The sequence below is a fragment of the Cyprinodon variegatus genome, unplaced genomic scaffold (assembly GCF_000732505.1).
Source record: "Cyprinodon variegatus isolate N-32 unplaced genomic scaffold, C_variegatus-1.0 Scaffold271, whole genome shotgun sequence".
Lineage (NCBI taxonomy): Eukaryota > Metazoa > Chordata > Actinopteri > Cyprinodontiformes > Cyprinodontidae > Cyprinodon > Cyprinodon variegatus.
In genome coordinates, this window is record NW_015150724.1 from 985012 (window position 1) to 997859 (window position 12848).

General features: G+C 36.5%; 1 protein-coding gene across 1 annotated transcript; it reads right to left on the bottom strand.

Moving 5' to 3' along the window:
• Positions 1-362: 362 nt before the first annotated feature.
• Positions 363-12024, bottom strand: LOC107089918 (collagen and calcium-binding EGF domain-containing protein 1-like). The gene is made up of 9 exons (XM_015382978.1): positions 11969-12024; positions 9308-9442; positions 9019-9156; positions 7127-7260; positions 6822-6930; positions 6566-6705; positions 5268-5303; positions 2835-2870; positions 363-1431 (listed from the first exon to the last, which is right to left on the bottom strand). The coding sequence occupies exons 1-9, from the start codon at positions 11988-11990 to the stop codon at positions 1249-1251; spliced, it is 933 nt and encodes a 310-aa protein (XP_015238464.1). The 5' UTR covers positions 11991-12024; the 3' UTR covers positions 363-1248.
• Positions 12025-12848: the final 824 nt, after the last annotated feature.

Sequence of the window (12848 nt, forward strand, 5' to 3'; positions counted from 1 at the left end):
GTGGAACTGGGGGAATTACGTTTTATAAGGCAGATGATGGGGAAAAAAGCTTTTGGAAATATACGGTCTGTAATTTCAGAGATCTCTTTGAAAACGTTAAAAATAAAAATCTGTAGGAGTTTTGTTGTATTGTATTTACAATGAAAACACATATATCTCAAATTAAGTCAATTAGTACAACTAATCCTGGTGCGGTTTCATTATTCTCAACAAAGCACTACAATTTGAGAAAAAAAAGATATATTTGATGCATCCAGCTTTCAGATTATTGGATTTATATATTTATATTTATTTTTTGTTCTCTTTTTTAATACAAAGTCATATTTAATTTACAAAAAACAGAACATATTTAAATACACCTTTAAAGTGAAATGAGCTCTTAACTTGAAACTGTTTGAATAAAAAAAATAAAAATTGATTTCTATGAAATTTAATGTATACCTGTTTACATGAGTGAAATGTTTACAAATTTAAATAAAATGATGAATATAAAAGTGTCATTAAAATCATTCCTTTGTATGTTTTTCAGGTGAAACCATGTCAGTGACAATCTTCTGTATTTAATTTTTGCATCTTTTCATATTGTTAAAGCAACAGATGCCAACAGTTTTTAGTTTCTACATCCTTTTTCTGAGCACAAATGAAGCTGTAATTATCTAATGAACAATTATGACCCGACAGCAATCTCATGAAATATTATCTGACTTTTATCCCAGATTGGCTGTGGGTCCAACCTCAGTGCTGGACACTGCAGGCAGGTGCAGGAAAGGCAAACAGTGCAGGTTCTGATTTGTTTTCTTTTCTTTTTTTGTAACTAATTCCCCTGCAGGCAATCCATCAGTGGCAAAGCAGAGCTTCTATGGACGGACACAGGAAGGGGAAGAGATGTAGACGATAAAATCTATCGTTTGAAGTGGTTCAGCTCAAAGGCAGAGCTCAGAAGCTCAGACAGAAGGGCTCATGTTGTATCTTTCTCACATGATGTTCTGCACGCACAGGGCTGGATCACACCCACAGCAATGAAAGCCAGTCAAACGGTGTAAGAGAGAGATTTTAAATGTCTGTTTTCTCTCAGTCTCACAGTTCGAAGTGAGTAAAGTTCCACCAAGACTCATGGCTCCGTTCAGTTCAGCCCGGCTGTGAGCTAAGGTTTAACTGACAAGTTCAGGTGTTGATTTTAAAACAGAGCTCAAAGGTAGGCACTGGTTAGCTCTGCTAGCCTGGAGTCTGTGAATGCTGATGTAAGGGTCAGGTTTTAAAATCTCCTTGTCCAGAGGCCCATTCTACAAAGTCTTCTTCCACACTGGAATGAGGAGGATTGTCCAGAGAGATTCCCCTCCGTTCACCAAACACCTTCTCCTGAAGCTCAATGATGTCGTTCCTGATGTCAGCCATCATCAGCAGAAGGAAGTCAAAGGAGCCGGGTGGTCCCTGCAGTCACACAAAAGGTGGGTTATGCAGATCAATGGTAAATGTTTTACTCTTACATGCACAAGGACCATAGCACATGAAAAGAGAAAAACTCTGCAGACAGCGCCATCTACTGGCCATTTACTATAAATTCACAAATATTTTTATTTTTTTAAACAAACACAATCCAACTGTGAGAAAAACTCTGCATCACATTAATCTTTCTGGGTAACACTGATTAATAACTGCAGTTTAATTAGGCTGCTAAAATTGTCCTCCTCCAAAGAGAGAACATCTATAAGGACACTTGAGCCAAAATGGAAGTGCATCAACCATTCTTATGATAAATTCAGTTTGCTTCTTATATTTTCTTTAGCATAGGGACCTCTTCACATTCCTAACCACTGCAAAGTCGCTATACTGTCTACACGATGTTTGAGAGACAGGATTTAGTGTATAGACACAGCCCATCTCACAGAGTTAAATAAAAACTAATTATTTCCTGGCATGCACTCTGTCTACCACACCCTTATGTACACATGTTCATATTTTCTAGGTTTTATAACAAAGAGCTTCAGCCATTCCCTACATTTAAGTAACGCTTGCTTTTTTAGTTCCTTTCCAGAAGACTCTAGTTCCAGTTTGACAGTCATTCATATGCTTGTCTGTGAAAAGAAAAACAACAGTAGGTCGTCTGGATTTAGCACAGTAGTTCGTACTCTTTATTCTACCCTGGATAGTGCTTTTACTGCTGACCCCTTGAAAGGAAAGGATAAGAAGGTAAAGTCTACAATTTGATGGATCGGAATGAGTCTGCCCCTGTGTTTAGGTATCTGCTACCACTTTGGACCAGCAAAGTGAGAACTCTTGGATTCACTGGTAAAGACAAGGAAATAATCAACCAACTAGATTAGATCAGACATCAGGGAACCTGAGATATGTCTGATCAGGTAAGGGTCGGATCTGTTTGGTTGCCTAAAAATAAATTTGTACTTAAACAGCTCTCCAGTTAAGGAGGAGCTAAGATTGCCAAAAACTGGCGCTCTGGGTCACATGACTCTTTCAGCGACGGATCCAACCAGCGACTGATCCAACTAGCGACGGATCCAACCCTCTAAAGTTACATAGGAAAGGTTTACAAGAAGAGCAGCCTGCCCAGACCATCAGTATGCGCAAAATGTGGAATGTTGACCTTGAAAAAAACCTAAGCAGTGTTGCTGTAAGCTGATCATGGATGACATAACACCTGCAGGGAAAATGTGAAACCACTATAAGTACAAACAGGTATGATACATCTACCATGGACAGCCAATATCTTAAAAAAACAGGAAGGATTGGAATAAGGCTTGGTGAACATTTTAGATCTAGATTCTAAAAACCCTGAGCATCGCTTCCAAGCAAAGTATTCTCCTTATGGTACTCACAGGTGGGCCACTCGGTCCTGGAGCGCCACGGTCACCCTGTTGGAAGAAAACAGCAACACTTAACCACCTTGTCTCAACTCTATGCAGAATTCATGATGCATAGGGTATATTGTCACACATGGACTGCTTTGCTAGTAGATGTAATTTAAATTAAGTCCAAAAGAAAGACCTACAAAACTACACCAATTCATTCATGCCACCCAACAGCCGCTGCTTCATAAATATGAAGATCAAATACATTATAGTTAGTTCTGGATTTTGTATGTGAAATAAATACATCAACATAAAGCCAACTAATCTAAGAATGAAATATACACCTCTATATATTCTGTTCTGTAAGAACAATCAGATGATGTTAGTCATGAAATGCCATAAACTAAGTGAATACAGATGACCTAAGCTTGATTATCATATGTAAGAAGGATGTTCCTAAGAAGCGATTATAATACAAAACATACCTAATGATACATAAGGATCTGCATGTTATATCTTCATCAAGGTAAACATGCTTCAGTAGTAGATTGTTAAAAAAAAAAGTTTGCAATTTGGCGTGTGGCTGCAGGCCAGAGCATTCACAACAGCACACACAGGTACTAATGTGGCTAATATCTGTAATGCATCAGCGTAACACAGACACCTGAGCTCTGTTTCACAAAGCAGGTTTAACAAACTCAGGCTTAAATCCTTAACTCTGACTTGTTCTAGCCTGGGCTTGGAGACTCTGAGTTTTTGGTTTTACAACAGCTGGTGTGAGTTAGTTTAATGAACTCTGAGTAGGTCCAGTCAGAGTTGAAATCATGTGTAACAAGTATGAAAATGAATTATGATTCAACAAGTCACCATGACAGCAGGCAACAGGAAGTGCCTATTTCACCCCACTGGAACTAGAGATTTTAATAAATAAATAAAATAAAAAATTTGGAGAATGTGTTTAAAAAACAGAGAAACAGCATTACAACTGAAAAGGAGAGGAAGATGGCAAAGGAGAAAATTGTTTCTCGAGTTAATGTGTAGGTTTATATGTAATCTGGTATGGCAGGCAGTTTTGACATTTATGTATAGGGTTCTCCCCTGTTTCTCCATTTGTAGAAGATAGGATTATTCTTGGTTAAATTCCTTTTCCCAATTGTAACAACAGATATTCTGAATTACATTTTTGCAGCAGAAACAGAATTTTAGAAGGTAAAAATTTTTTTTTTAATTGTACCAGTAAGAATCAAGTTTTATATACCTAGAAATGTTTACACATTTTAAACGGCCATTTTGACATTTATCAGCTTAACTGAATATCTATTTATGATATCTAAAAAAAACATTTCTTCCTAATTAAAGTAATACAAATGATGACCAGTAACAACAGACATATGAAGACTTGAAGTTTGTTTCTAGACATCCAGAATGTTTATTTTAGATATGGAAAATGTAATGTTTTTATTTTTATTTTCACAAGGGGAAAATGTATTTCAGTTTTCAGATAAATAAACACAGTTTCAGACAAATAAATATCAAACGACCTGCCACAGACTGTTTTAATTACAATAACATTACAGGGAAACTGTTTTACTGGATGAATGGTAGTGGATCAATGTTTTGTGTTTAGGTAGGAGCAGGTGAAGATTAAGTTTAAAAACATAGTTCTAATAGATAGGACCTGTTCATCACCTCATGGGGTTCTTCCTCATTTTCATTCTGTAATTCTTAACGGAGTAAATATTAAGCGGCTGTTTGACTGCAATTGTTTTCTATAATTCTATAATTCTGTCTCATTGAACCCCAGTGGGCCTCAGCAGATGGCCGCTCACACTGAGCCTGGTTCTGCTGGAGGTTTCTTCCTATTAAAAGGGAGTTTTCCTCTCCACTTTCGCTACAAGCATGCTTAGTGTGAGGGATTGCTGAAGAGTCAATGAGTCGATGCAATCAACTGGTTTCCTGAGATAGAAAAATTTGAACCAATCGGACTGTATGATCTGGTTGAATTGTCTCAGTACAGTGCCTTGAGATGACATGTGTTGTCAATTTGCACTATTTAAATACACAGAATTGAATTGTAATGCAGATGTGAGGTCTGATAAAGTCTGGATGTGATGGATTGTGAGGTGAAAATCTGAATATAAATGTATAAATACTTATTTCTCAGTGAATATTGCTGCTCATTCTTAAATAAATTCCTCGTCTAAAGGCATGCATAAAGACATGCTATGTTTGTGTTTTTAACACCTAATATATAACGTACCTAGTAAAATATTTTCTTTTTAATGTCTAAACAAAACCATGACAAAACTATCCAGACTAAATTAGGAAATAATACAATGTGATTGTTTACACTGAGTTCACTGAATAAAACCTTCTCCCCACCAGGTTAAGGAAGCAAACAGAGAGTTTTGATTAAATCTGACCTTAGGTGGCTATAACAGAATCAAAAAGAGTTCCAACCTTTAATCCGTCTCTTCCTGGCGCCCCAGGTGGTCCCTGTAGGAGTGATAAGGACATGATGATTTGCTCTTTAGGCTTATTTCAATTTCCACGTCCGATGGTACAAATCTGACACATTAAACTCTCTAATCACAAGAACACTGTGTCCTGCTGCTTCAGGATCAACCTTTTTATTCACAGAACGAAAAGCATCATAAATAGAAGAAGGGAGATGATTCCCGATGTCTTCATGACCAAATCAGTTTTATAAACTTTACATTACAAATCAGAAATTCGGCTTCTGTCAGTGGTGTTCATCTTTGTTTACCTGATTAATAGAACTGGATGGACTGTAAAGGTAAAAATGTACTTTTAAAAAAAACATATTTATCTTTACTTCATCTTAAACGTCTCAAAACAGAAGAGCAGTGGAGAAAGTCTTATGAATTTCCAAAACAAACTGAGACAGAAAACAGTGAAGCCAAATGATTTCTTTCTACCTCTCAATGAAGCTTTATTTATTTTTGATTCATCACTTACAATACTGATAAAATACATTAAAGTTTAAATAAGAAGAAGCTTAGAGGTAGTAAGTTTAACTCCTCCCAATAAGTGGTGAAATCACTGCTCTTTTATATTGATGCTGGAAAGGTTTTTTTTGTTCTAAAAGCAAAATTATGGCATAATTGCTGCTTTAAGTGGGTCGCTCTGTCAGTTAAAGGCATGTTTTAGAGTCTCTATACTACAGTTAACAATTAATCGATTACTAAACTAGTTGATAGTTGTCGCTTATTCACGATTTATTGTTTCGGCCCTACTTTACAGTATGTTATTTGGATGCGTTATCATTTAATTTGGAGCTATGAACTTTAAGGGAGATCAATGCATTTTCCGAGTGCTGTATGCTGCAGAGAAAAGATGATGCTGGCTTCTCCACTCTTCTGACAAAAAGCTCCCCAACAGAATTCTTTTTGATCTTTCAAATGTTCAAAAAGGTCTGATTTCAGATTTTCTTTTCTTTCACCTGCAGGTTTTTTATTGCAGCTGTAGCGATTAATGATATCTGTGGTTTAGAGAAAAACTCCACTGTCTGTCTGAATGTTGTTCCATTAATTCATGTCAACTTTGATTCCACTGAAAAACTTTTACTGTAATGCAGTAGTGAATGAGAACTGAAGCAGGAATATTTGGGTAATAAACTCATTTGGTGCTCTAGTTTTATGATGAGCAGGTGTGCAGGATTTAGGTATTGATCTAATGCTGTGAAGTAGAGACCTAAACCCTACAGCAGTCATTGTTACACAGATGGTTTTTCCTACCACTGGACCCCTGCGGCCTCTCTTGATGTGCCTGAGGTCTGGTTCTGGTCCCATAGGCCCCATGTCTCCCCTCGGACCCCTTGGACCAGGCGGACCCCTCTCCCCAGGCTTGCCATGGCTTCCTGGTTCTCCTGGATGTCCTGGTAAAGACAAACAGATGACATTTAATAGAGTAATGAGGCTTCTACCAACGTCCCAAAAGCATTTCCCCTCCAGTAGTTGAATAAATAATCCTCCTTGGTCATCTCTTCCTTACCTGGGAGACCAGGAGCCCCTGGAGGGCCAGGTAATCCAGGCAGACAGGCGGTGTCCGTGCTTTTCCCCCCTCGAGCCGGTTTGTCGCTGCTGTTAGCCAAACCAGACACCTAAAAACACAACAGAGAAAGAAATTTCCATTAATGTTATCCTTCCCTGCTGCCTGATGTTCATCCGTTACTCCGTTTACTTTGTTAACAGAAATTTATTTTGGAACTGTGACATTAAGCTCGCTTTTCATCCATCAGCATAGAATTAAAACGCTTCGTTTCGGCTAAAGTTCTTTAAACTGAAGGGATTTCCTACCTGGTTGTGTGACTGTGTGTTTCCAAGCCGCAGCTTGAGCTGAAACAGGCTGCTTTTCATGTTCATGAAGTCCTGACAGGTGAACGAGCAGGAACCAGCGCTCATCAAGGTGTCGGACTTTCCCGAGGAGCTTACTGCGGTGAAAAAACAAAGATCTGTTCATTTTCTGCCATGTAGCGCAATATATCAAAACACATCAACAAAAAAAATAAAAAATAAAATAAAGCACTCAACAGCAATGATTTTATGATAGAAATGTTATAAAGTTCTGAACCCACTTAGCATCCTGATTAAACAGTTGGGTCCTGAAATCCAACACGGAAAATTAAACTGAACGATTAACATTTATTTTTAAATGCTCGAAGATAAAAAGATTTTGTAGAAATATTTGCATAGTTGACCCATAATTTGGGTCATGAGTCGTCTCTGATAGCCTTTCGTTGGTTCAAGGCTAAGAAATGCTGGGTCTCTAATTTAGAGTAATAGACTTCAACAAACATTTAACTTTAATGGAAGATATTTTAGTCACACAGTCCTGGTTACTGCTCACTTCTACATTATATGTCTCCACAATCTAGATTATTAAACCTTCCACACTATAATGTCTTTGTAAACAGACATCAGGGCTAAAAGACGGAGACTAAACAAAGGTAAAGAATTTTTTTTTTCAGATGTCAAAGTAGTTGTTGCTTATAATAATAAAATTAAATATTTTACAAACCTCTACTTGTGTTTTTAGGAAAATGTAAGCAATGCATTTTTTCTTTACATTTCTTTTTAAATGTTTAGTCCTGTTTCTCTCTTAGACAGTTATGGGCTCGGCTTTTACTGTTACTAACTATCCTTTATCCCTTTTCGCGTAGAAACTGGCTCAGAGATCATCTGAATAAACAGTTTCTTTCATAGACATTCACAGGAGGAGCTAGTTTAACTTTTCTAACATAAGTGTTTATAGAATAGTTCTTCTATGTCTCTTTTTGTACAGTATGTCTGCTTCTGTCTCCCTGATCCCACAGTCGGGCTCGGTAGATCTGCTGAATCTTTTTTCCCCAGTTAAACAGTTTTCCTCTCCACTGTTGCTGCATGCATGCTTACTGTGAGGAATTGCTTTCAAAAACAAAATTCAATTGAATATCTGCTGTCGCCACAAGCTCTTCCAAGAGAGGCAAGTCCTGCAAACTCAATATCTCGATGCACTCAGTTGGTTTTAACCAATCTGACTGGATGATCTGATTGAATTGTCTCAGTAAAGTGCTTTGAGATGACATGTTCTGAGTTGCATCTATTTAAATAAAATTAACTGAATTAATCCGCTTCCTGATTAACATTTTTATATTACAGTAATCATGCTCTTCTAAGTTGGTCCAAATGCTCCAAAAAGCATTAATAGTTTTCATTTTTGAGTTTTCACAAATAGAAAAAAAGGTTTTATTGTTGTGTTTAAAGCACTGAAATTTCTGTTTATAGTTTTAATGTTCAAGGTGATGGTCAAATAAAGTCCAGATTCTTGGAAAAAAAGAAACAAGGAAAAAATAGTCAATTTGTTTGATGCCAATTAAGCTCAAACACTGGGGGGGTGTTAGTCCATTTTCCCTAGAATGACTGATCAGTGCTTAGTAAATAAGCCCATGTTCGTTCCTAGTCATTGAAATCAGCAGTACATAGAACTGCTAACTTAGAGTCCATCAGTAAAAATAAAAAACAATTTAAAAGCAAACAATCCTGGATACGCAAATAAGATAAGAAAAGGCACAGCTGTAAAATGGCTTTTAATCCAACTGCTTGTGTTCACAGAAACCAAGTGGAAAACCCCCTTCCCCCAAAAAACAAGTATTTAAAGGAAAGTGAGTGTGATGACAGTGATCATTCTCAGGTGAAACACATGAACTCACGGTTCCGCACTGGGATGCAGGAGCGCTGGTCTGGAGCCAGGATGTACCCGGTGTGGCAGCGGCACTGAAAGCTCCCGACTGTGTTCACACATTCATGGTCGCATTGACTTTTACCATACGCCTCGCACTCGTTGATGTCTGCATGTACATTAAGCAGGCAGCAAACAGAGAAGGAACAGTGACATCAAAACCATTTACAACCTAAACAGATGAGGTTGTGAAGGCTGATATTAGAGGCATCTGTTTTTTATATGCAATTCGTTAGAGGAACTGATGAAATCAAACTTACCCAGGCAGTAGGGAGACTTGTGGGTACGGTGTCTTTCCCTGTCGAAGCGATAACCAGGGTAACATGTACAGACGACGCGACCAAAGTTATCAGTACACTGCTGCTCACACGGTGACGCCGCGCACACATCAACACCTGCAAAAAAAGAGTAGACTGACTCGTTCTGATGAAATACATCATTATTACATTAAATAAATAGTTGTAAATGTTTATTGAAATGAATAAATGTACCATGCAATACAAAAATGTAACACTAAACCATGCAATATAAAAATAAATCATTAAATGAGCCATAAGATAATGAAATACTGTGTATCTTTAAAATGACGGTATTAAATAATGTAATTTCTTTAGATATAGATTAACTTACATTCATTGCATGATTTTAATCTGCATTTATTCATATTTATCATCATTATTTGTACTGTCAACTTCACCTCAAACTTAGGGGGTGGGACTTGGTTTCTGTTCATAATACAGTGTGTGATTGGCTGCTTCTCACTTACAATAATAAGGCAAATTTTTCAGGTTTTCTTTTACTTTAAGTCAACTTTTTTCACTGTGAAAGATTTAAATAATTTTCTAAAACATGTGGCCATTTATAACACATTGGGTGAGAAACTCCAACCTCTGAGATAGAAGGTGAGTTGGTGTTAGTCAGTGGGCGGGGCTAACTGATTCTGCTGACGTCTGTGAAGGACTCCCATCAAACCAGACCAGAGCAAGCTCTCTCCCAAGATCATTAGATCAATTGCAGATCAAACTGGGCTATAAAGGCTGGAGTATCTCACCCAATGAGCTGGAAATAAATAACAAAATCTTTTTTGGAAGTTTTTCTGCTTTTCCAGCTATAATACTGATTTTAAAGGTAAAAAAAAAATAATTATTGGATGTGAGAAAACATTGCCAGATCATTTTCAGTGAGAATCAGCCAATCAGACATCAGGGCTCTATGGAAGTCCCGCCTACATTTATTTATTGTGTGCCTCAGTGGAGGAACATGAAATAAACTATTGAATCATAACATAAGTTTATCCACTTTTTAAAATTAAATGAATATATTCAGTTGAAGACAATTATATGTATTAGTTTAAATAAATTGATGACACATATAAATAATTATTAAAAAAGATATGTATCAATTATATTGTGGCACTTATTGCCCTCCATATACTCATCGCTTCATACACTATAGTGAGGGCTCCAGCAGATCATGGCAGAACATTCATCTTAACTGAGATGATAAAACCTTTTAGCTCTTACCCTATAAACTTTATAAAAAAACTTAATAGTAACTCGCTGTCTTTTTAAGCTTTATAGTATAAAGCTTAAATAGACAGTGAGTTACTATTTAATTGTTTTCACCTGGTAAGGTTGCTTAAATTAGAGCAGTAATTCTGACATTGTATAAACACACAGAAAATATTCACTGTAACTTTAAGATGTGCACTTTTCTCTCATTTCATTGTTTAACTGAGTTTTACTAATTCGGTTCAAAGAGAACATTCCTCTGATCCCTACAGGCCTCATTTCACAACTGCTGAAAGTTTTAGTGTAATGGAGGTACGCAGGATTGCTTTAATCTCTGAAGAAAAGTTTTCCTGGTGTGAGTCCAGAAAGCTTGCTTCCAGTAACATGGAACAATTATTATTATGCTTTATTTACTGAAATCAGTGCATCACTGGTTATTCTCAGGATAGAGAAACAGCGCCCCCTGGTGGTTAATACAAAGAAGTAAAGATGTGCAGATGTTATTGCTTGAATATTTTAGAAGTTTAATTTCTTCATGCATTTTTTTTCAACTTACCCTCTACAAAAGCATTATTTGCTTGCAAAAATAATGGAATAAAGTTCACTTGATACACATGAAGGATCAAAATAAAAAAAATATGAGCCTCACAGCCTAACCTGACAAGCATTAATATCGTTTCTAAGCACCAGCAGGGCGATTTTCCACAGACCTGTAGACAACTTCCTTTTTTCTATTTCTTCACCTTACAAATGCTTTGTATTTATTTGTTCTTTAGCTAATGATTTGTGGAGGCCCCAGAGAATCACTGCAAAGATCTCACAATAAAAAAAATATAATAATCATAGCAGGAAGACAGTAATTACTGAAAAGCAATTACCAGCTTCCATGTGGGGAAAAAAGAGACAGAAGAAGAGTTTTTCCTTCCAACAGAACAACAGCCCTAAATATCCGGCCAAAGCATTAAATTAGGTTATTCGTTTTTAGGAAACTTGTTAGCACTTATTGGAAATTACAACCCTTAATCAGGCATCAAACATTCTTATCATGAGTCCCACTTTAGTTTATGATATTTGATGCACCTTTTTCAAATAGCTTTAAGCAGGACATCTTTTAAATGTTTTAATCATATTTTCTTTTACTTCACATTTCTGCTTTTGATTTGTATCATTTAAAATACTCAAATATACACATTTGTGGTTACAGTAAAATAAACTGTATCGGAAGTGTGTATTAATACTTTGCCTGGTACAAAAGTTTGCATTTTTTTTTAGGTTTTCCCCTAACCATTGCAGAATAAAACTTTAAATAATATAATAGCAAAACAAAAAGCAGCATCAAAGTCATGATTGAGGGTAAACATGTTAGCTCAGATTGTGTTTTATGAGCAGATCAGTGTATGGTTTACCTACTTTCAGGAATGCACTGGCCCATCACAAACCTGAATCCATCACAGCACTTCCTCCTGTATCAATAAAGAACAGAAAATTAATGCTTTTACATTTTTTTAATAAGATCAGGAAGCCCAGGATTTATTTACACAATTAGTTTTCCTTCCAGAGGATAGGAGGGTAAAAAAAAAACAATATAAATCCTTGTATAAGTATCTGTTTATTTTAAGAGCCTGTTAACATACTGTTGTAAAGGAGAACATAACAAAAAAAAAGAGATTTGGAAAATAAACATTTCCTTGTTTGTGTTCCTATCAGGAAACATAAATGTATTTATTTGCATGTAATACAAGATATCTGTGGCCCAATTCAATGACTTAACTGGATTTTGCAGTAAAAGCAGCATTTAGCTGAGGTTTAATCACAACATGAAAATTAAATTATGTTTAAAGTATAAAACTGTTCAACAGAACAGAACCAGCTATAAGATGAGTGAGGGAATAGGCAAATAAAACCCTGCTGAGAATTACATTATGAAGCTGGTGGATAAAGTAAACACAGAGTGAACTGCTGTGCTAACAACCGAACGTCTGATAAGAATAACTGCAGAGAGTGAATGTTGATCTTTCCATCTTGAGTCAGAGGACAACAGAGGACAGCTGGATGGAGCAACAATCAGAAACGGTGAAGCAGTGAAGATCTGGACACCAGCCCTCATTAAGAAGCTTTCAGGTCATTCACCCTGCTGTACTAATGATGTGTCTATGGGGGGAATTTTGTTCCATTATTGCTGCAAATGAAGAGCAGGCTTTGTAAATGGAAATTTGAAAGAAATGACATACAGAAATAAAACAAAAAAAATTGTTAATAAAAAAAAGGTTTAGAGTAACTTTGCTGTTGT

Coding starts and splice junctions, on each gene's coding strand:
- LOC107089918 (XM_015382978.1), bottom strand. CDS start 11,990: ATGGGCCAGTGCATTCCTGAAA. Junction 6,706..6,821: donor AGGGGCTCCTGGTCTCCCAG/GTAAGGAAGAGA, acceptor TGTCTTTACCAG/GACATCCAGGAGAACCAGGA. Junction 5,304..6,565: donor GAGGCCGCAGGGGTCCAGTG/GTAGGAAAAACC, acceptor TCACTCCTACAG/GGACCACCTGGGGCGCCAGG.